Source organism: Diadema setosum, chromosome 9 (assembly GCF_964275005.1).
Source record: "Diadema setosum chromosome 9, eeDiaSeto1, whole genome shotgun sequence".
Lineage (NCBI taxonomy): Eukaryota > Metazoa > Echinodermata > Echinoidea > Diadematoida > Diadematidae > Diadema > Diadema setosum.
Genome location: NC_092693.1, coordinates 4,905,923 through 4,931,511, shown reverse-complemented (window position 1 = coordinate 4,931,511; position 25,589 = coordinate 4,905,923). Strand labels below are relative to the sequence as shown.

Here is a 25,589-nt window from a genome sequence, read left to right as displayed (position 1 = left end):
TTTTTCATGGCCTGCCCACTGCCCGTGGTGCCCCATCAGGGCCCTAATTGGGGCCCACATTCCTATCTTCTTTTTGAAAATGCATCAAACTTGCTACAAACTTGTCAGGTATTATTGCCAGTGTGTAATAGATTATAGATATGGACACCATTTCCTTTTGAGTATATTCCCCCAATCGACCCAAGTTAACCATGTTCTTCTTGATCTTGAATGGGTAACAATCTGCAAGAAACTTAGTGTCCTGTAATAGGCCTCTACTTATGAGAGCGAGACACCTTGGGTCTCTACAATCTTTGTTTTTGTTTGTGTGTGTGAGTGTGTATGTGTGTGTATGTGTGTATGTGTGTTTTGTTTTTGTTTTTTCTCAATCCTTGCACACGTGTTTGTTGTCTCGGCCATTGAGTCCCAAGATTGTCTTCGAGAAGATATGTGTAAATTCTCTCGAAGCATGTAGAGCTGTGGGAAGATATATCATTGTTTCGAGGGGAAAATGTTAACTCAAGCGGGATGTTGTGTTTTTTATTAAACCTCTATAAAGGTAAAAGTTGTACAGTGTATTATAATCACTGATCTCTAATATTAGATCCACGATTAATATTCATCTGATATATGGGCGAGATGCTAATCAGTCCCCCGAGTTGTGGCCACTTCAGTTGTGGCCACTTCAAATTGGCAACAGGCATACACCATCCGAGTTATGGGCTTCTTTCACCATCTACCAGCGGACATCGATAGCTGACACACAAAGCACACAAGTCACCACCACAGCAGTACCACAGTGGTCACCACACATTACATACACACACGTTTGACACCCCATGACCCGCACGTGTCGTCGTTTGCCGTCTGTGTTGAGTGCAATCATGGCTTCGAAATCGAGAAAGAGACCGGCACGTGGACAAGAAAATGATATATCGGATTCTGTAAGTGACCCTATTTTGAAGTGTTTTGACCAAGAGTTGTAAAGTGGTTTATCTCTGCGTTGACGTTATTTCAAAATCAGTTCTCGTATCTTGGGAAGATCGCAGTAGGCGTACTTACCATTGACCATTGTTACGAAGTAGCCCCAAGTATTCACTTTTGTGTTTGGCAAACATTCACCAAATCTCATACACTTCGGCGTACGAAACACGAGTAGCAGTAGGGCCTACCGGTATTTACCGGTAATTTAAACTAGTAATTTAAACTAGTCTACGTTGTAGTAGCCCGACCAGACGCCGTACGGAGCCCGGCGTCCGCGTCTCCCCGTTTTTACAGCGGCTGGGCTGTGTGTAAATTTAGTTAACAATATGGTGGTTAAAGTTGTAGATACCTGCGGACAGTGCGGTACATAGAACTACGGCAGTATGCGGCCTTGCAGCCGTTCGCGGCAAGTACAGCATTACACGGTAATATACCGCTAAACACAGCACTGCACTGAGTATGCACACTACACATATACTAACACACTAGCAATCAACAAAAACCAACCATTAAAATGGGCACGATCTCTGACGAAAGTGAAATTTTCTCACCTAAATGACAACATATCGCGTCCAAAATGAAATTTTCGGTACTTCTTAACATAACAGTCAAGAAACAATGGTCCAGGAAACTGGATTTTTTGTCGTTTTCTCGATGTTCATGGATTTTGAAAACATATCCTCACGTAAAATAGAACTTTCGCGAGCCAATGTGGGCCGCCATTTTTTTCGGAAAGTGGATGTTACCATCGAAAAAAATGAGAAAAACACGAGAAAGACATCGACAACACCGCCAGATTTGCGATCTTGTTTGCGGCCAATGCATGTGCGCCCGCTATTTTCACGTGCTTTCGCAATGGGAATTGGCGCTTACGCAATGTTCGCGAGACATGTGAAGGCGTTCAGCTACAGATCGCGGAGCACGCGCGTATTGCATAGGGATTGTACATCGTGCCGCAAGCAGAAATACTACGTCGCATATCGCCCTTATCGGCGAAAATTGTGCCGGGTTTTGCCCTGGTAAATCATGAAAACTGCGTTGGTCAATAGTAAATTTCTTTTATGAAAACAGTTGCGTTAATTAATAATCTTGTCTATGATATATGAAATGGTTGAAAATAATTTGCCTGATTTGTTTACAAGTTGGAAAAACCCTTAACAATGCTTAAACTGCCGCAAACGGGATATTTTACTCTATAACAAGACGGTAAAGTTAGAATTTTACATAAGATTTACAAATGGGACATGCAGCATGACTGCGATCTCAAAAATGTGACCAGCACGAACCCAAAGTGTTCCCACAATATAATGCCTAATGGGGAGGGAGCGCCGCTTTTTGCATCATTAAAAAAAAAATAAAAAATAAAAAATTAAGGTAAGGACAAGGTTTGACCTCCGTCTCATGCCAGAATTTGACCGTGTGCAAAGGCATTGACATAGGTTTTAACTTACGTGTAGCGAGGGGTCAAATTTTCAATGATTTTGGACAGCATTATGATCGAATTATGGACAGCTTTATTTAAATAGAGCATGTGGTCAATAGCACAATCAGGGTATGCAAAATCACCTGCGTAACAGGGGAAAAATGAAAAAACTTGGTGAAAATGCTTTTTATGCTGTTTGTTGTAGCTGAGTGTTCAAATTTTCATGTCATGTAAAGAAAGAGTCAAAATTTTGCATTAAACTGTGCATAAATTAGCATTTTAATTAGGGGTGTCGAATTACATTGAAATGACTAATATATTGGAAAAAATCATTAAAAAAAAGGATAATGTTTTTTTCCTCTGATATTGCTGTTAGATATTCCTGATAAATATCCCTTTCATTCACCACCAGCACATAGCCATGACATATCACAAAATATTTCAGTAGCAACTAGTTCGTAGCTGTATATATAACATTTATCCAATTACACATACTGTCGTACATGTTTTGAATTGATTGTAAGCGCTTTGGGCCTTGTGGGAAAAGCGCACTATAAATAATAGTAATAATAATAATAATAATAATATGAATATGAATATATGTCATATTTTCACTTCTCGAAATGGATGATCAATTTTTAGAAATTGAACAAGCATTGAAATATATGAACACTGAACACGTATCATATGACCTTCATGCAGTATAACATGGGCGTGGATCGGTCTTTTTTTTTCCTCAGCAATTTGTAAAAATATAAAAGAATAAGTTCTTATTGCTCAAATTTGCTAAAATTTTCACACGATAGATTTCTACATATGTACAATTCATGGCTAAAAAAAAAAAAACAAGGATATTCAATAAGGGGAAAAGATTCTTTTAAGTAGTCAAATTAGGATATACCTCACTGAAAATACTGAAAAACGGCTGCACTTATTTTCCTCAAAATACTATGTTAAATGCTTATGATATCTTTAGAAATTGAACAAGCATTGAAATATGAACACTGAACACGTATCATATGACCTTCATGCAGTATAACATGGGCGTGGATCGGTCTTTTTTTTTCCTCAGCAATTTGTAAAAATATAAAAGAATAAGTTCTTATTGCTCAAATTTGCTAAAATTTTCACACGATAGATTTCTACATATGTACAATTCATGGCTAAAAAAAAAAAAACAAGGATATTCAATAAGGAGAAAAGATTCTTTTAAGTAGTCAAATTAGGATATACCTCACTGAAAATACTGAAAAACGGCTGCACTTATTTTCCTCAAAATACTATGTTAAATGCTTATGATATCTTTAGAAATTGAACAAGCATTGAAATATGAACACTGAACACGTATCATATGACCTTCATGCAGTATAACATGGGCGTGGATCGGTCTTTTTTTTTTCCTCAGCAATTTGTAAAAATATAAAAGAATAAGTTCTTATTGCTCAAATTTGCTAAAATTTTCACACGATAGATTTCTACATATGTACAATTCATGGCTAAAAAAAACAAAACAAGGATATTCAATAAGGGGAAAAGATTCTTTTAAGTACAGTCAGTCCGCAGCACCCGATAATTCGCTCGTATTTATTCAACTCGTATGCAAGCCCGCTCTAGGCTTGCATACGTAATGAGCTGCGTAAGGGGATTTTGTCCTTGGGCTTTCGGCAACAAAAATACACCTTATGTTCACAAATTTGGTATCAAATTCAAGGAAAATATGTAAACTATCGTCACATGTTACTCAAATTATTGTAAATGAAAAATATCATAGCGTAATTTGAGCTTGAAAAATGATGAAAAAAGTCATTCGTGCAGTACACGTTCAAGACGTCAAAAAAATATCAAATTCACCTTGCGTCTCAATGAAAATGCTTTATTTGGTAGTCCATCTCCTAATCTTTGTATCCATGTAAATATCTTGACAATTTGTTGCTTAATCCGGTCAGGAACCAGTAAAGTATACATCGATGTCAGTGCTGATCAGCTTGAAACCGTGTAATCTCAAGAGTAAGCTCTCTCATTGGACAGCGCTTGCATTCAGCGCTTGCATTACGTCAGTACGCTGCTACATAACGGTTTCATGCCACTTGCGGTTTCTTGGCACGCGTGTAGTTCAAGTGCTGAATGCAAGCACTGTCCAATGAGAGAGCTCTTTCGCGCCACTGTACACTTTGTGCGGAGCATACTTTCGGCTTAGGAGTGAATTTTACAGACATTTCAAAACGGAAAAACTAGTATAAATCATGCTTGCGTCTCCTTGACTCTAACATATGATGAGCATCTAAGTTTCCTCTCTACGAAAAAGCCAAAATCAGAAACAACAGTTGCTTAATCCGGTCAGGAACCAAAAAAGAACTTTAGACGACAAAATCTTCCGTGAAAAGCAGGTAAAATTTACGCAAATTCAACTGATTATATAGTCATGATAAGATCCGATGTTATTCGCAAATTTAGTATCAAAATAAAGGTCAAAGTCTGGAGAACAATTTACCGTGACTTGTAGCCATGACAAATGTATGTACAAGTCTCTACACTATGAAAACCATAGCCATATCAAAGTCTTGCAAAATCTCGCACGACGAGACACCTTTCAAACGCAAAGATCGTCAACGAGAGTGCTGAATAAATCTTGCCGGAACGGCTCATTAGCATACGTGCTGCGGACTGACTAAGTAGTCAAATTAGGATATACCTCACTGAAAATACTGAAAAACGGCTGCACTTATTTTCCTCAGCATTTGAAAATGGCTCAAAACTCAAAACTGGCTGAACATTTATTGGCAAACAGCACATCATATTGTAGTGTGTCTTCAGTACTTTAAGGAAAAGCAGGAAAATAAGCTGTTTCTCCATGTATAGCTGTACAGCATGGGTTAAAAGGTCACAATGTCACAAAAATAAGCCAGCATTACACTCCTACCAGGACGGAACTTCCGACCTCATAACTTTCTCCAGCTGAAAGGACCACTGTTTTTTATTGCATGCAAGCAATGCCAGGAAAGAATCCATTAATTTGATACCAAACACATAGGGGTAGACTTAAAATATGGACCTCAAATCTTGATTTTACGTAAGTTGTAAAACGCTTTTTTTGACGCATTACATGGGTTTTTGGGGACTTTTTGGTAATTGATCTTTAATAATTAACAGTAAATGAGAAGAAATTAGCTATTGTCTTACCACATGTGATTACTGATGTCTTAGCATGCTGCATGTGAATTTTTAAGTCAGTTGGTGCATTCTTTTAGAAGTTACAATTTTTTAAAGTGAGAAAGTCATGATTGCATACCCTGATTGTGCTTATCACCATATGCGTATACTATAAGAGCCACCAGAGGCAGCGCTCCCTTAGGGATGAATTTCAGTCCATAGGGCTGAAATTCATCTCTTCTGTCCAAAAAGGGCTGAAATTAATCTCTTATTCATTTCTATTCAATGGAATCATCTAAAATCTCTTTTTTTTTTCAGCTTAATCTGTTTGTGGATGCCCCTGTTGACGAAGATGATGACCAGGACAGCACTGACTCTGAAGTTGACGATGATGATGACGTTCAAGCAGATGCTGATGACAGTGATGACAATGACTATGATCCTTTCAAAGACTTTGAAAGTGATGATGATGATGAATATGATGATGAGGGTAATTTGTTTTAATTGCCACAGTGATGATGTTTGTATTCCTACAAACTTTGTGAGTGTGGGGTATTTTGATGAGAATGATGTCAAACATAATGAAGACATAACAAAATATAATTCTGATTGCAGTGATAACAGAGTTGGCTTAAAGCTATTCTTCATCATTTTTAATCATTTGTAGGAGCCTATTGTATGAATGAAAAAGACAATATTGTATTTTCTGATGCATATTTCATTGCTTGTTTGTTTTTTGGTCACATGGTGAACATATGGTATGTATGCTTCCTCTGCATGTTGTGTAGTAGTGAGTACATGTAATTGTTTTTCTGTATTGTATCATATTGTTTGTAAACTAAAATTTGATCCTCACAGCCTATTGTAGTTGCATTTGAGTACCTGAAACACTGTGTCCACAGCATGATACATTAAACCTATTTCTCTATGCTCTTATCTCGTAGACCTTGACAGCAGTGGAGACGATGACAGTGACAGTGAAGGAGGTCAAGGGTCAAGCATGTCCGAGGAAGAGGATGAATCCAGTGATGATGCAGATGATGAGGAAGCAGAGGTGATTGCCGGAACTTTCACAGTTGCTACCAGAGGGTTATTCTGCTGCTAAATAGGAAAGGATTCATTGTAGTGAAGATGCAGTTTTAAACATGATGCATGTATGTCAGCATCTGGTCCATGGTCATATTGCCAAGACATTTTCATTGTACCTTGTCATTGAGATGCTACCTGAATTACTGTTGAATGCCAGGTAATGGAAACATGTATGATGTTAACATTTCATCATTGAGCACAAAGTTTTATCCAAAAATTGGAACTTGCATCAATTACCATCAGCATAGATATAAGGTTTTGTGTGATGCACATTCGGACAAGTGAAAAGATCACAAAAAATTAATGAAAGGAAGAAAGACCAAAAGCATTTATCACTTTGACTGGTGATATGCTTGATAATGATATAGATCTAATAGCTAGCTGGTAGTTGTGACATGCAGAACTTTGTCTCAGTAATCTCTCAATAGTTATCCAACAAATTTTAGCCTCATGTTATGTCACATTTTAACATTTTTCTGTGGTGACTATTTTAAAAACTTTTGTCTGAGCTCTGAATGTACCTGCATTGTAGCTGATCTGATATTGATATGACGGTTATCAAATACTTCTGCTGTTCTGTTTAGTTTGATTTTTACTTCATTTTTCTTGACAGAATGAACCTAAAAATGGCCAGGACAAAGCAAGAAAAGAGAAAAGCTTGCTGAAGAGAAAGAAGCAGGACTCACAGGAAGTGGCTGTAAAGGATGAAGTTGAGTCCTCACAGTCAGGCTCTTCACAGAACGTTCAGAATTCAGAGGCAGAAACACTTGATAACAGGACAGGCGCGGCTCAGGTTGATGAATATGATTTTGATTCGTCAGATGAAGAGGTGATTATTTTGTTTCTCTTTCCCCTCATTACTTTGAAACCTTTTCTGTAAGAAGACCTACATGTATATATTATCCTGGTGGTACGGGTTGATAAAAAATGCATTTCTTATTTATTTTTTATGCCTCCGCCACGAAGTGGTGCCGGAGGCATTATGTTTTCGGGTTGTCCGTACGTCTGTACGTCCGTACGCCCGTCCGTCCGTCCGCATTCGTTTACGCGATATCTTGAGAAATATTGACTGGAATTTTACCAAACTTGGTCCAAGTATAAAGTATGATGGGGCAATTACTTGATTAGATTTTGGGTGAAATCGGCCAAAGGTCAAAGGTCAAGGTCAAATCATGAAATTGTATCCGTTTACGCGATAACTCAAGACTGGATTGAGCAAATTTCACCAAACTTTGTCTGAGGATGATGTGTGATGGGACAATTACATGTTAGTTTTTTTTAGTGAAATCGGACAGAGGTCAAAGGTCAAAGATCAAGGTCAAATCCTAAAATTTATCTGTTTACGTGATAACTCAAAACTGGATGAAGTAGCTTTCACCAAACTTGGTCCAAGGATGATGTATGATGGGGCAATTAGTTGAGGAGATTTTAGTGACATTGGCAAGAGGTCAAAGGTCAAAAGGTCATGGTCAAATGCTAAAAATGTTGCTATTTCCTCCATATCTATGCAATGCCCGAAGGTATTTTATTGAAACTTAGTGTAGACATGTACTACTGCGTAAAGATTCTCCAGAGAGAGTTTCATGTCATAAGGTCAAAGGTCAAAAGGTCAAAGGTTAGGTGAAAATGTTGCAATTTCACTTTTCTCGCAAATGGTTTAATGTATCTTCATAGAACTTGGTACATATGCATGTACTGACTGGCAGGGATTATCTAGGGAATTTAGGGGTCATGGGTCAGGATGTAGTCAGGGGTCAAAGGTCAAGGTCAACTCCTCAAAATTTTACTGTTTCCCTCATATACTAGTGTATATTCAATGCTTGCATTATTAGTTTTAAAACTTAATATATACATGTTGTATTACCTAATGGAGATTCTCCGGGAAATTTCCAGCCAGAAGGTCAGAGGTCAAAGGTTAAGGATCAAAGGTCAGGTTTAAATGAAAAAAAAAATCTATTTTGTACTGTAATTACACTCTTTCTTTATACCTTGAAAAGTACTCAATGCATAAACTTATAACAGGGTCGGTCAGAAGTCAAGTAAAAATCCTCAATCCCCCAAATATGTGTACCTGCACTCTTAGACAATTATAGCAAACCCAGTTTGAGGAAAGTGAACATTCAATACATTTCTGACAAACCTGTCATATCAGTATTTTGCCAGTTATGTGAAACTGTCATCACACATTGTGAAGACATTGTACTATACACCTATTGGGAGAATCATGCATTATGGTGGAGGTATCAGTCGCCATAGTGACATTTCTAGTTTAAAATGTGATTTTCAGGGTATTGGTACACTTTAACATTAATGCACAGGAAGGATAGTACACTGTTAGCACAATTCCTGCCATGGTGTCAATCTTATGGTAGTGCTCTGACCCAGCACCTTACAATGCAGCACATCTATATGAAGGTCTTGGTTTCACTTTATTCAGACTTCGGGAATTTGTGATGATGCATGCAAAGGAAACAAGCCAAATAGCTCTAACACACACACACACACACACACACACACACAAATCCAACTCAATAAATTGTTGATGGTTTTGCAAGCTCTGTTTGATAGCCAACTGTATGTTTTCCATCTGAAGAGGGCTGCATACCTCTACAGAGTTCATAATAACAAGCAATGAGTCATTGAACTGTACATGTCTTTCAAGTATTTTTCAATGGTGTGATCTTTCTCCATTGGCTGGTTCAATCAAGTAGCATACTGTACACATGAATGTATGCCATTTATACATGCATAAAATTTGCTATATATGAATGACCGCAGATCTGACACCGTAACAGAATGCCTGATCACATTTATATATTCATTCACATACATTGTATATATTCATATATTCATATAGTCCTATATGTAGTATGGACCTGTTGATCATTTGTGATTATTTGTAATTATTTGTAATTATACAGTTACAGACAAGCCTGATTTCACATAGACCATGTACAAAGTACAACCGGGCCAAAGGTGGGGCCTAAGGCCGGATCCAAGGCCACGGGCCTTAGCCCGGAACCAGGGGCCCAGAGCCCAAGTGAGCCCAGGCCCAGGGGCCCCAGGCCTAGTGGGCCAGGGGCCCATGGGGCTCACGGGGCCCAAGGCCGGGCCGAGGCCAGGAGCCTAAGTGCTGGCCCAAGGCAGGGGGCCCAGCCAGGGACCACCAGACTGAGACCACTCAGAGTACCAGTCATGACTTGCTGTGATAATGATGTGACAGGCCTGTGCATACACATATTATGTAAATACACTGTACAGGGCTGTGCATATTATGTAAATACACTGTACACTAACTATACACAGTCATGACTTGCTGTGATAATGATGTGACAGGCCTGTGCATACAATTATTATGTAAAAAATACACTGTACAGGGCTGTGCATATTATGTAAATACACTGTACACTAACTATACACAGCCCAGTCGCTGTATAAATCGCGACAGAGCAACACAGAGCAACACAAGCGACACAAGCAACACAGAGCGACACAACACAGAGCAAACACAAAGCAAATTTTACGATTGCATTTAGTTTTGATACTTGACATCATTTTTTGTCACCTCAAATGCATCAAAGACAATCTTTGTTAATGAGACTTCATACCGTACCTGTTTTCCTGGGGTTATTTGTGGGAATTCTCCGATCTGGGTACTATTCGCAAATCTAACAACATGTGAAAATATCAACTCCTGATCATATGTAACGTGCATGTGTACATTTCTGTGTTCACTGCTGTATTCCATGAACATGAATTCAACAACCACTGTTATATCCTGTAATATGAGCTGCCAGGACAAAACTCACATACGCTCTGATTCTGTATAGCAATCACTTTCAAAGCAATGTATTGATACATTTCTGCCAGCTAAAAATTCTTAAATGTCGGTTCACCCATGTGAACGGGTACAGAAACTGAAGCCTAGGTGGTGGTTTAAGCAGAATTGCTGCTGTCCTTACAGTCCCACTCAAATGTTTTCATGTTAGTCTAATGCTAGTTTGTGGCAATAAGAGAGTGTGCCAAGCAGTTTGCCAAGCAGGGATTCAGCTGGATGTCGAAAGTGATTAGCCATTCTGATACTTGAATTTAACAATACCATTTAACAATTTCATACCACCTAAAACCCCAACCCTATCAAATTCTTTAGAATTTCTGCTATCAAAACAATGATAGGATAATCTGCAGATAAAGTAGATTTTTTCTGTCACAAATCTGCTGTTACTGTGTTATTACCTCCACCCAGGGGGAAGGTTATGTTTTTGTTACCGTTGGTTTGTTTGTTTGTTTGTTTGTTTGTTTGTTAGTTAGTTTGTCTGTGTGCAAAATAACTCAAAAAGTAGGTAACGAATTTGGATGAAACTTGCAGGAAAGGTTTAGATTGCTACAAGTAACAGATTCTCAAATTTTGGTAGTGATCTGAGAATTTTGGAGGAATTTATGAAGGATTTTTGATATTTTGGCATGTAGGGTCAATGAACTTGGGAGTTCAGGCTGCGCGTATTTGAGGTTTGCATGCGCGCACTAGTGCGTGCTCTAGTTTCTGCTAGGGCGAGGCGCGCCATGCAGCTGAGGGTTTATGACGTAACAAAGGCTTCTATATTGGGAAATTGGGCGACTTTCAGCACACAATGCTATAAGTATGTATGGATGGAAATCACTTCTATGGAAGAACAAGATCAGTGGTGGAGATGAGCTGCATGCTTGGCGGAGGTCTGCGCTCTCAGAGTGCTTCTGTAGTTTTGAATGTCTTCCTCTGTGAAAAATGTGAAATCAATGAAAGGAAAAAATATGGTACCTGGTAAATATTAATAGCTGTGCACATTATTCACACATGTACAATACAATGTATGACAGTAGCATATCGTCGGTTGAGAATGATAAGGGCGGTAAGTTGTCACAAAACCCATAGTGTTCGAGACAACTTAACGCCCGTCTCATTCTCAACAGACGATATATTCACTCACAAAAAAACACTGATACATGTAAAGGAGTTAAAGAATCAGCAGACATAGTTTTACAAGATGTATTGCAGAGTTCAATCAGTATTATTATTATTATTAGTAGTAGTAGTAGTAGTAGTAGTAGTAGTAGTAGTAGTAATAGTAGTAGAAGTAGCAATGATAATAATAATGATGATAGTGGCTACTTGTATAGCGCACAGGTCCGCTTTTTAGTGCTCATGGCGCTTCATAAATGAAAAGATAGATATAACACATGTTCAAGCATGACAACAGAGAAGACTAGAAATGTCGCTATGGCGACTGGTATGCCTCCGCCATAATGCATGATTCTCCTAATAGGTCTAGATAGTACATGTGGACAATGTGTGATTACATTTTCACAAAATTGGCAAAATATTAAAATGACAAGTTTGTCACAAATGTGTTGAATGTTCACCTTCCTTGACCTAGGTTTAATTGGATGAATAGGAGAGCATGTATTTGGGATTTAAGGACTGTAACTTGACTTTGACCCATTCAAACGTTTATGCATTGAGTAATTTTCAAGGTATGGAGAAAAAGTGGAATTTCTGTATTGAATAGTAAATTGTTACCATTTTCATCTGGCCTTTGACCCTAAAATTCCTTAGATAATCACTGTCAGGCAGAACATGCATAAATATGTACTGTAGTACGTTTCAAGATAACCTGAGCCACTTCCGAGATATGGAGGAAAAACTTAGTGCAGCACTTTCCCTTGATCTTTGACCTTTTGACCTTTGAGGCAAAAACAAAAGAAAAAAAAACTTTCCAGAGAATCTCTATTAGGTTATACATGCATACACCAAGTGTAAAAAAAAAAAATAATCCTGCTGGCAGTGCATAAACAAGAGGGCAATAGTAAAATTTTGAAGTGTTGCCCTTGACCTTTGACCCCTGACCTTTGACCCCATGAACCCTAAATTCTCTAGATAATCACTGCCAGTCAGTACATGTAAATATACTATGTTCCATGAAGATACCTTGAACAATTTCCAAGGTAAAAAGAAAAAAGGTGAAGTTTTGATGTTTTTACTTGACCTTTTGACCTTTGACCTTTGACCTTTGACCTCATGACCCAAACTTTCACCACAGAATCTTAATCGGGTAATACATGTATACACTAAGTTTCAAGAAAATATCTTCTGGCATTGCATAGATATGATGGAAATAGTGAAATTTTATGTATTTGACCTTGACCTTTTGACCTTTGACCTTGAGCATGTGCACCCAAAAGTTGATAGGCACAACTTCACCCCCTAATACACATACATGCCAAGTTTCATTAGGATACCTCAAAAGGTTTCGATAGTTACCCTGTCCACAAAATTCATTACGGACGGACGGAAGGACGGACGGACGGACGGACGGACGGAAGGACGGACGGACGGACAACCCGAAAACATAATGCCTCCGGCACCACTTCGTGGCGGAGGCATAAAAATGGCAAACAACAACAAACACATACCAGATAAAGAATACATTTGTTCCGAACATTATAGACTGCAATTATAGTCCTCAGTGTGAGAGGAATAGGTAACGTTTTGAAGTTTGGATTTGAATGTTTCTGTAGATGACAGTTATAGCTGTACACACAGAGAAAATGTTCCAGTTAAAGAGGAACGTAGTCATACAAAGTGTATGTATTTCACATTTTTCAGTATTTTCAGTCTTTCATATCCATATGCAATGGGCATAATGGACTCATTTGCATATCATTTGCATAGTATGCTATCATGGGGTGTGAAAGTATGCTGAGTGTTGACATATAGGTCATCCACTCATTGTATCCCCCGAACAGAGTTCGGAGGATACTATGGATTTGGCCTCGTTGCGCCGCGTCCGCCGCAGAGATTTTCTTGTGAGCACTCTACTGGCTGCAGTTCTTCTTAGATCATCTTCAAATTTGGCATGAAGGTGTGTTATGGTAAAACGAAGACGGCTATTGTTTTTGGTGATGGTGCCCTCACTTGTTCCGTCTTTATACATGAAAAAGTAAATTTAACAGGGACTGTTTGTGTGTGCGACACTGGCCTTGCTTCGTGACCAATTTTTTTTATGCCTCCGCCAACGAAGTGGCCGGAGGCATTATGTTTTTGGGTCGTCCGTCCGTACGTCCGTACGTCCGTCCGTCCCATTTTGTTTTTGTCGATATCTCAAGAACCGTGTGGTGGTTTTACATCAAACTTGGTATGAGGGTATATCCTGGGGGGATAATACTTTGTTTGGATTTTAGGGTCACGAGGTCGAAGGTCAAAGGTCACAGGTTATTTTGTGAAAAAAAAAGGTTGAAAATTCATGTTTTTCTCCATATCTCGCAAATGGTTCAAGCATGGACCCTAGGGTCCATGGTTCAAGGTATCTTCATGGAACTTAGTATATATGCTTGTTCCAATGGGCAGTGATTATCTAGGGAAGTTGGGGGTCATGGTTCAAAGGTCAGGGGGTCAAAGGTCAAGGTCAACTCCTCAAAATATCACTACTTTAATTATGGTTATGCAATGCCTGAAGGTTTTTTTTTTTTTTTAACTTGATGTATGCATGTATTACCCGATATATATTCTGTGGGAAGTTTCTTGCCAAAAGGTCAAAGGTCAAGTGAAAGTGTTGAATTGCACTTTTTCCTCCATATCTCAAAAGTAACTCAAGGTATCATCATGAAACTTACATATTTATGCATGTTCAACCTAACAGTGGTTCTCTTTGGAACTGTGAGGTCAAAGGTCAAAGGCCAGGTTTAGATAATGCTATTTTCCCATTTGATACTGAAATTATACTTTTTCTCAATACCTTGAAAATTACTCAATGCATAAACTTATAAAAGGGTCAAAAGTCAAGTAAAAATCATCAGTTCCCCAAATACCTGCACTCTGACATTTTTAATCATTCATCCAATTGAACATACATTTTGTAGTTCTAGGAAAGTGAACATTCAGCACATTTGTGGCAAACCTGTCATTTTAATATTTTGCCAATTGTGTGAAACTGTCATCACACATTGTCAAGACATTGTACTATAGACCTATTAGGAGAACCATGCATTATGGCGGAGGCATATCAGTCGCCGTAGCGATATATCTAGTTTTTCATGATTTTTTTTTTCCCCCATGGTGGGGGGCTAAAACTTACAGAAGCCTAGACAGACCAAACAATCTTGGGAAATTATTTTTATTTGCTAACCTCTCTTTTAAGAGTAGATATGTGAGGAAATGCTATATATTTATACATAGAATCATACCTTGCCATGCCAGAACCATAAGCCATTGCAGTGCTGTAAGTGACAAAACAAATATCCAAGCGTCATGGGTCTATAGTTTCCCCTCCCCCCCCCCCCCATTTGTATGTTTTAATGATGATGCAACACATCATATGGTTGTTGTTTCCAGGATATCCGCAATACAGTGGGCAACATTCCCATGGAGTGGTACGAAGGATACAAGCATCTAGGGTATGATGTCAAGGGTCAAAAGATTGTCAAACCTGAAGGTCGTGACAAGCTGGAAGAATTCTTGAACAAGATGGACAACCCAGACTATTGGTAATGTATATAAGCTCCAGGAAAATCTTTTACATGTGTGGTATGCTTTGAGTACATGTGAATATATGTTCCGTATTGCAGCATCCTGCTTGATATCCTCTCCTCTCTCTATCTCTTCTTTCCTCTGTCATCTTAACTTGTCTTATCTATTCCTTCTATTTCTTATCCTCTCTTCCTCTCTTTCTTATAAAGCAGAGCTTCAGCTTTAATTGCTTTTTTTTTTTTTATATTCAAGCCATTTTAGTATATTCTCTGATAATTGTCTCTCTATGATGTGATTTTGTTTTCAGGGGCCTAAGTAATAAAAGCTGTGCTTTTGATTTAGGCTCCCCCACTTTGGTTCTTATGACTATGATGTACTTTACCATTTGTTGCACTATGTATACGTAATTAGAATATATGTTTCAAATATTTTAGTGCATCCAAAAAAAAAAATGGTATTGTATACTGTAGTTATAATTATTGTAACTCAGTTTTGTGTGTTCTTTGTTTTGTTTTTTGTGAACACAAAGTGGACAATCAATCAATTGTGACTTCTCATCACAGGTGCAGATAACCAGCTATACTGCATATTCTCTGAATTTCTGTACTGAAGTTTGTTTTTAGAGACATAATGAGAAATGTCAAGATAATGATGAAAATCTCCTGGGTCTGTGTTCAATTAAATACTTACGTTATTCATTTGTACTTTTTTAAGGAGGCTTGATTACCTCATTGAAGAGGTAGAGTCATCAGTAGTTGAACAGCTACACAATCAAATACATTGCTGCTCCTTTTTTTTAATCATATCAGGCGGACAGTGTTTGACAAGAAGCTGGGAAAGGATGTTGTTCTGAGTGAGGAGCAACTGATGACCATACAGAGGATTCAGCGGGGCTTCTATCCTGAAACGACCTTTGACCCCTATGAAGACTACATCGATCACTTCACATACGAGAAGATGATCCATCCGGTTACTAGGCGGCCAGCACACAAGCGCAGTTTCATTCCCTCACTCACAGAGAAAGACAAGGTAGAAGTCTTGATTTATTTTTTAAATCTTTTTGAGGTGTCACAGTGTAATGAATTCCACAAAACTGTAGCTCAGTTACATTTACTACATTTATATTTGGTTTGAGTTTTGAACAACATAACACAGTCATGATTTGATTATGATAATTCAATTTGATAATAGAAACTAGTGAATGACATGATTGAGGCAACATTGTTATTTTAACCCTAAAGGGGCCGGGCTTTTTTGGCTATGCTCAGACCGGGGGGGGGGGGGGGGGGGGGGGGGCGGATTCCGCCCCCCCTGAGATCTCGGCCATCGGTGGTGCGATCGCGATGAAATTTTGCATGCGTGAGACCCGCGTCATAATCTACAAGATTGTGTTATAAGATTTTTTGAAACAATCAATTTCTAATTTAAATTAATTAATTATGCAAATTAATCTCAAGGTGATATTTTAGCTTAATTAAAAGCATTGAGAGTCTAATTTTTGATCTGTAAATCAGTTTTAGCATATTCAACAATTGTACATCACAAAAACTTCCAAAACTCATTTCAATTCTTATGTATTTTATTGTTTTCAGAATTTCTTATGTATTTCTCTGTTTTTCAACTTTTGTTTTTTCTTTGTTTTTTCATTGGAAATTGTCACTGACCACTTTTCTACCATAATTAGCACAAAATTAATCAATGAAAGTGATTAATTGTAAAAATAATCAGGTTTTTATGCCTTTCATGACAGAGCACTGTTTTCCATAGGAAATGTACACAAAATCACAAAATTGTGCCCGTTTTGGAGCGACATTCCGTTACAAAAATGAGCGTGGCTTCGCAAAAGTATGCGCGGACGTTGAAAATTTGGCCTCGAAAGTTGCGCGAGACTTGAACGAAGAAAGTCAAGAAGCCTCGCGATGAGGCCTTCTCGCGTTACAGAATTATAGCGCGAAACGTCGAGGGGGGGCGGATTCCGCCCCCCCCCCCCCGGCCCTTTTAGGGTTAAAGAGGACATGTGCATGTTTTGGGGATAGTAACAATTTTGAGGCACGAGATGTATGGCTGCATGATATCATATATGAGAGAAATGCAGTTTTGTAATGGACAGAAGTCAATGTCATCCCTGATTGTGGATAGAGAGAAGACTAGTCTGAACATTTTTGGTCTTTGTTTTCAGTAGATCACACAACACAGTGTTTGTATTCTGTATGATCATCAGTGTGTTAAGGATGTGGTCTTTAAACAGGGCCATTAGATAATTTAGGCAATCTCTCTGGTCTTGTTCAGCCACATTCCGAAGCATGCTGGTAAACTGTGATATTAATGATTTAATACATCAGGTGAGCAAACTGGTGCATGCCATGAAGATGGGCTGGATGAAACTTCCCAGCGAGTTGGAGGCAGAGAGGAGGAAGAAGGAGGAGGAGGAGAAGAAAGGTCCAAAGTTCTATGACCTTTGGGGTGATGAGGAGAACATCAAGCTGTCCAAGCGCCACCACGCCCACATAGCAGCACCCAAGCTGAAACTGCCAGGCCACGAGGAATCCTACAACCCTCTACCAGAGTACCTCCCCACAGAGGAAGAGGTAAGATGTTGGCCACTTGTGAATGACGTGCTACAATTTATTGTTTTCTGTTGTTATTCTTGAACATTTGTGTCCCTTTATTCAAAACATCATCAGTTAAATATCTCAGTTTATGATATTGCCATTAATATGACAGAGAACAGACGATTAAAAATTCCAATCGATATGTGAAAGGCTATACTATGGGGAGGGGGACGGGTAATGAGTCAAATGTAAAGTAAAATGAGTAAGAGATTTATAGGTGTGACTGATAGCAAGAGAACCATTACCTTGTCACAATAGAATTAATTGATGTTATATTCACAGATAAAGATATAAGAAAGGATTTTCCATTACATGATGTTAAAACGACATGTAGCTATGAAAATGTAGTGCTGCAAACTGACTATGAAAATCTGCTAGTGTGTATTAACTCTTTATGTGCCATGGTGGAAACCCCCTGTGTGCCACGTTATTCTGAGACACGAAGATAGTCATGCTTTGATAAAGAATTCTGCTTTTCCGATCTGTATAACTTCTACACATTTCTGTTAAGATGGGCATAATAGTAGGCAAAGCCAAGGAGAAATGCCAAGCTTTGTTACGATATAAATTGTATGACGAATCTATTTTCAATTTTTCTTTTGAATGACCAGTTGTTACATTATTGTAAAGACAGAAACTTAGAATGTACGAGCAAATCTAGTTGGGAACATCGCTTGATAATCGACCACCACATAGAATGCAAGTCGTATACGAGAGGAACAAAAGCACAAGAAACGCTTTCATTGTGCCGCAGGATTAGCGGTTTATCGATCGGTCTTGGCGGCTTTGTTTGTTGAGCAGAATATGCGAAGTTGGCACGCCATCGACTGAGTCGGGCGTGCGAACGTGGCACATAAAGGGTTAATAAAACCATGAAAGTAAATAACCATTTTAGAGCTAGTTGATGTAAGAAGGTTTGAACAATGCTTTGAATTGTTTAACTTAGATTCTGGCTTGGAATGAAGAGGATCCAGAGGACAGAAAAACAGACTTCTTGCCCAAAAAGTATGACTGTCTGCGCAAGGTTCCGTACTACCCACGCTTCATCCAGGATCGCTTTGAGCGCTGCCTTGACCTCTACCTCTGTCCCCGCCAGAGGAGAATGAGGGTGAGTTTTTGTTTGACCTTTGAGACTTCCATGATGACCTTGACATTTCATGATGATCTGTGATCTTTTCAATAGGGCTTGTTAGCATTCCAAAATGACTTTTGAGCATACCAGAATAGCCTGTGAACTTTCCAAAATTTTATTCAACCAATGATTTGATGGTAAAGACCAAAAGGGTTCATTTTACTTCTTTTTCTTTTTTTTTTTCTTTTTTTTTTTTTGTTGCTTTCTCCCTTCTCTGCCTCTGTCATTTCATCACTTCATATGTGATTTCAGAGAGTATAGATTTGAAGAATACAGGGTAAAAGGGGTAGTCATGGAAATTACCCTACTTAATGGAAAGTGACTTGTTTCAAATGTCTCAATCCTGGTTTGCATCAGGTGCAAGTTGAGCCGGAGGAACTGCTGCCGAAACTGCCACGCCCCAAGGACCTGCAGCCCTTCCCCACCACACAGTCCATTGTCTACGAGGGTCACAAGAGCTACATCCGCTCCATCAGTGTGGACCCAAGTGGTCAATGGATGGCCTCAGGTCAGTCTAGTCCTACAAATCATATGAGGGTGATCCTTGATTTTTGCGACAAACATCTTGTATTAACCCTAAAAGGACCAGGGGGGTTGAATCAACCCCCCCCCCCCCGACATTTTTCGTGACTATTCCGCCACGCGAAATTTTTCAAGTCTCGCACAACTTTTGACACCATTTTCATGAAAATTGCTCATACTGTTACAACGTTGCACGTCCTTTTATACATGCCTGTCAGACCGAAAATGGCTCAAAAATGTGATTTTGTGCATAAAGTCTATGCAAATGGAGTTCTCTCACCTTATTCATAAAGATATGATTATTTTCACTTTCATAGGCTGAAATCAATTATTTTCAGCATGATTATGCTTGAAATAGGTTCTGTCATAAATTTTGCAAAAAAGAAATGATAAAACAAAAAGTCGATAAACAAGGAAATACATAAGAAATTCATAAAACAATAAAATACATAAGAAATTAATTTTGATACCAGGTTTTTTTTTCGAGTACATTGTTCGGAATGCTACAAAAAATGTTATCACTAAAAATTAGGATTCTAGGAGCTTTATTTTCTGATTTAGAGTAAAATGTATTTTTTATGCATTTATTAGCATAATTAATTAATATAATGAAAATTTCCATTTCTTTTTGTATAGTTTGGTAGATTACGCCACAGGTAATGCATGTGCCAACTTTCATGATGATAGCGCGATCGACGGCCGAGATCTCGGGGGGGGGGGGGGGGGGGGGAGGTTGAATTAAACCATTTTGATTGAGAGTTGTGTAAGTAGATCACAAATGAAAGAAATGAATTGCCTTCACTGAGAATCTTGATTCTTTGTGAAGATATATCAGAGTTGTCTTCCAGCATGGAATATAAATAAGTCAGCCAATTTTACATGAAACAAGAAATAGGCTGTGTAACAATGTTGGTACTGTTGACAGTTGGCACCCTATACCAATGGCCTTGACATAAGCTTTATGAGCTGTATGCCATTTTGCACACCTTTGTGCATGCCAACAGAAATTTTGTGAAGTGCAGTTTTCTTTATTTAGGCAAAGTATTGGGCAGTCTCCACAGTATCACACATGCCTGCAGCCTGTTGTTAGTGGTGTCTTTAACACACAGTTAACCCATGGATGTATCTCAGGAGCACAGGCCTTGAGGATGGTGGATGGTGCCCTGTCTTCTGCTCATACACTTTGTGATGAAGAGCCATATGTTGGTTTTACTGTCACTGCAGTCATGACAGCATAATGTCATTTATTTTTCAAGTTATATTGACACTCTTATCAATAATTTGTGACTGTAACTTTTCCAGGCTCAGATGACAAGACACTGAGGTTTTGGGAGGTGTCCACAGGCCGCTGTATGAAGACAGTGGACCTCCCAGACACGCCGGTGTCTGTTGCTTGGTGTCCAAACCCTGCTGTCTGCTTGGTGGCAGCGTGTGCAGAGACGATGATCTACATCATCAATCCCCAACTCGGCGACAAGATGGTTTCCTCGGGAACGGACCGTCTGATCGAGGGGTACGAGAGGCCGGAGGAGCTGAAGACCTCACCCCTGGTGGAGTGGGTTGTGACGGAGGATGAGGAGGAGAAAGAGAAAGGCATCAGGTTGCAGCTTAAACATTTCAAGGTACACACAAAATATTCCAAGACAATGAGAATAGCATCAATTATGATGGTAATCTTTATATTTGTCGATATTCTTTGATGAGAACAGAGAATGGGGGAGCTTTTGGAAATTGTGACCGACAGAGGTGTTGACATCTTCTGTTGATGTCTTCGATTAAGGTGATTCTTGTCAAATGTGCACATTTCTGTCAATATCACAAATGGCATGTACACTGTGTCATACTGGGCACTAGAATTAATGTAAAAGTAGTTATTTTTGCGATGTTGAAATTTTTGCACATTTCGCGCAACCAGAAACATGCGTGAAATTAAATCACACAAATATTTTTGCCTGCCTTACTTTCCAGTAGTTGATATCTTGATTCCGTGGAATTAAATCAGGTGAAATTCATCTTACCCGGCTGAGCGTGAAAAATTAGTTGCACAGAAATATCCACTTTTACAGTACACTTTTTATCTTAAATGTGCCCATCTTTACTACAACATTTGCAGTTTCATTGATATACCAGCTTGCTAGCAAGTATTGTAGATGAAAAGACAATCTAATCTTAACATCCATTGTCCAACAGGCGGTGAAGAAGGTGACATGGCACGGAAAGGGAGACTACTTTGCCGCAGTGATACCGGATGGAGGGAACTCATCTGTCCTCATACACCAGCTCTCTAAGCGCAGGTCACAGACTCCTTTCAAGAAGACCAAAGGACTGGTCCAATGTGTGGCCTTCCACCCTTCCAGACCCTTCTTCTTTGTTGCTGTGAGTTTAGTTCGTTCTTCTACAATCATCCCCTTCCTGTTCCAAGCATTTGGGCTACAAAGGCAAAGATATATACAAATAATGTGTTCAGAAACAGTAAATCAAATGTGTACCGAATGTGTGTTCAATGTTGAAATTGATGCAATGATTCTACTGATGATGGTCATAGTGATGATAGTGATGAAGATGATGATTTAACAGTAGTCTTATCACCATCATCATGACTATGATTACTAGTAATTATGGTATAGTGGTGACCAAACATACTGGTTCAGGCCAGCTGTACAATGATAAAGGTAAAAATGTGTTTGTCATCAGATACATGTATGTAGTGTAGCTTTTGGGATATAATGCTTTTTATACCATAAAAGTCACCTTTCTGGCAGCAATGTAATTTATTTTCTACCTCTCAAAAAATAAATGCACATGAAGATAACTCCTTCAATTTCAGTTCGATTATTCAGTTCATAGAATTCCCATTTTAAGGAAGTAAATATTCAGTCCCAGTTAAACATTTATGTTATACTCAAGTAACACAGGATTATTAACCCATCAAATGGTGTATTTCTATCCTGCAGACCCAGAGGTATGTAAGGGTGTACAACCTCCTGAAACAGGAACTGACCAAGAAGCTCATCTCCAATGCCAAATGGGTCTCAAGCATCTCAATTCATCCTGCAGGTATGGATAAGTTGCCTTGATTGGTTACCATAGAAACACTACCAATTTGATTAAGTGTTATCCAATAATAAAGATTTGACTGGCAGTGACATGGAAAGTTGAATGAAAAATTCTATGCCTTACGGACAGTTTTCATATGTTCCTGTAAGGCCTGTACAGCTTATTATGTTGGGCTAAAACCTGCTATATTGCTCAGTCCTTGCATTTCATGAAGTGTGGGACCCTGTCTGCAGTGTCGGGCGTGCATCTTAGAAATAGTGTATCGGTATGTAGAATCTCACAATAATTGCAACTGTTTGTCATGCAGGCAAAAATGTGTATCTCTCTCTGCCCTGTTAAGTTTTCACCTTCGAGTAGTGTGTAAACCCTAGCTATGATGCGTAAGCAGTTCATCTTCTCGTACCATCAAATGACATCAGATGGTTATGAGATCATCAGTCTCATTCTGCAGCCAATGTTTGTATTTTGTGACTTTGCCTGTATGAAGGTGACAACGTGCTGATAGGAAGCTATGACTGCAAAGTGTCTTGGTTTGATATGGATCTGTCTACAAAGCCATACCAGACACTGAGACACCATCGCAAGGCTGTGAGGGAGGTCAGCTACCACCGGAGATATCCACTCTTTGCCTCTGCCTCTGATGATGGGGCTGTTATGATATTCCATGGACAGGTGTACAAGTGAGTGCATGCTTCAATTCCTGTTCATTCTTAACCTGTTGAGGACGAGTCCCTAGTATACTCGGGCAAGCATCTATGAGAAATGCGCGTTGTAGCAAAATCAAACTGTCCTCAATGGGTTAATACTTGATAGGCAATGGCATGAAGTTATGGTGTTTCAAAAGCTCTGAAGTGGGCCTGAAATTGAGATTGCTGATATCACAATGTCTGTTAGTGTACTCCATTCAATTCTTCAAAATGTTGCTGATTCTTGACGTAAAGTGTTATGCAGTCTTGTTGTTCATCTTTTATGTGTAGTTTTGTGATAGAATTGGCATGATATGTTATTAAAAAGAAAAATGTGGAGGTATATGAGGAGGCACAATCATAGTACATGTACAGAGAAATCCCCACAGAGGGACATGTTATATTCGTTAGATATTGTTGTACAATTTATTGACAATTTTGAATGCTATATTTTACATTTCAAGTACTACCCCAGTGGGCCTCAACTTCTATGCAGGGCTCAACGCTAGCACATTTCTCTTGAGGCCCAATCAGGCCACTAAAATCTATAGATTTGAAATTTTGGTGATCTGAAAAAGAAATGTAGGGGCCCAAAATAAAATCATATATAAAGATTCATTTTGAATTTTAGCTGCCCCGTTTGGCCACAAAAGAAAGCCTTTTTTGAAATTTTGTGGCCCAACATGAATTTTTAGTGGCTCCCGGCCACCAGGACCACCACTGATGTCGAGCCCAGCTATGGATTTTATTCTATGTATTAGACAAATTTCCAGAACAAAATGATTCTCTGGCATTTTTTACAAATCTTGAAATGAGGCATTCTCTCTCACTTCTTTCTCATTGTTTTGCAGTGATCTCCTCCAGAATCCACTCATCGTGCCCGTGAAGATCCTTCGAGGTCATGTGATCACCAATAGCCTTGGTGTGCTAGCCTGTGAGTTCCACCCTTCACAACCATGGATATTCACTGCTGGAGCCGATGCAACGATACGACTCTTCACATGAAGACCCGCCACAAAAAGCTGTGGAAGACTTTCCGTGTACACATGGAAAGAACATTCTCAGTGCCTTGTTATCATGGTGAACTCCGACATACAAGTGTATTAGGACTGACTGACGTCGGCATGACCTAGGTCATCTTCTGTGCTCAGGTCTTTGCACGCAAAGGATAGGGCAGAGATGCAGGCTTTGCATAATACCAGATGCTGAATCCTATTTAATCAAATGCTTGGAAGATACAGTTATCTCCATCCCAGAATTGTTCTCGTTCCTACCAAAGCAGCTTCTTCCAAGTGTCAGCAGAGACTACAACTATGTTCCAGTCTGCTGATTTTACACTACACATACAGGTTTTAATATAATGATAAAGGAATTATGGCGTGAGTGTGGTAACATCTTTTTTATAGAGCTGCCAAATTTGTCCCAAGTCTCTTGTAATTCCATACATGACATTTTATAATTGTAGCCTCACACAATGTCCTCAACTCTTCCTAGCTGGGCATGTTGTCAAATCTGACTTTGGTGTGATGTTACCCTAAAAAAAATACATAAATCAGACACTAACTTCTTTCTCTGGTGGCCTGTTCAGGCCAGTAAAATCTATGAAATTTGAAATTTGGTGTCCCAAGAAAGAAATGTAGTAACTCTAAATGACAAGAAATGTAAAAATTCATTTGGAATATTAGCTTGGGCCACTAAAAGATAGCCTTTTGGAAATTTGGTGGCCCAACATCAATTCTAAGTGGTCCTGGGCAACTGGGCCACCACAAATGTCAAGCCCTGCTTAAGTGCTCATGAAATCTAGACTGATACTATAATAATGTAATGACTTAACCTAGGCCATATTTATGCAAGATGGGGGCAACATGATACTAGTTGAGCCAAGATACTGTATATGATTGCATTGCCCAATAGTAACAAGTGACATTCTTTGTTCTTATTTCCCAAACCAGTTGGAAATTGTTAACTAATAATATACAGGTAAAAGCCACATAAACCCATCCTCCAGCACACCAAGTTTTGGACACACCAGTGTAATAATAAAATCAAGCTTTATGAACTGTGAAGCCATCAAATACGTGCTAATGTTAAGATCAAACTTTTAGTTCCGTAGGAGCCTTGTGTGTTACCACAGATTTCTAATTTGACTGCATTCCTTGTTATTAATCTTGAAAATATATGATGGTATATTTTCCTTGGTCTCGGATGCAAAGCCCATATGCTCTGGAAGAGTAGGGAGAATTAAAAATGCATGTTTGTATCATTAGCAGATGAATCAAGATGCAGTTTTATCAATTCTTCAGATACATTTCTGATATGGGCAAGAGTTCTTGATATGGATTTATATTTCACCGGAGGCTTAATTCTGCAGATGACTGGTACATGTAAACCCAACACAGCCTAATGCCCAACTGACAGTACAAAAATGAGGGCTACTCTCCTCTAAAATATT

The 25,589-nt window shown here is 38.9% G+C and overlaps 1 protein-coding gene across 1 annotated transcript; it reads left to right on the top strand.

Moving 5' to 3' along the window:
* Positions 1–827: 827 nt before the first annotated feature.
* LOC140232476 (ribosome biogenesis protein bop1-B-like) lies at positions 828–24,333 on the top strand. Its single transcript, XM_072312569.1, has 14 exons — positions 828–923; positions 5,855–6,026; positions 6,481–6,590; positions 7,239–7,454; positions 14,994–15,145; positions 15,938–16,157; positions 17,471–17,716; positions 18,687–18,848; positions 19,230–19,380; positions 20,697–21,016; positions 21,585–21,770; positions 22,349–22,451; positions 22,939–23,131; positions 23,989–24,333. Exons 1-14 carry the CDS (start codon positions 864–866, stop codon positions 24,140–24,142), a joined length of 2,445 nt encoding a protein of 814 aa, XP_072168670.1. The 5' UTR covers positions 828–863; the 3' UTR covers positions 24,143–24,333.
* Positions 24,334–25,589: the final 1,256 nt, after the last annotated feature.

Coding starts and splice junctions, on each gene's coding strand:
- LOC140232476 (XM_072312569.1), top strand. CDS start 864: ATGGCTTCGAAATCGAGAAAGAGACCGGCACGTGGACAAGAAAATGAT. Junction 924..5,854: donor AAAATGATATATCGGATTCT/GTAAGTGACCCT, acceptor TTTTTTTTTCAG/CTTAATCTGTTTGTGGATGC. Junction 23,132..23,988: donor TTCCATGGACAGGTGTACAA/GTGAGTGCATGC, acceptor ATTGTTTTGCAG/TGATCTCCTCCAGAATCCAC.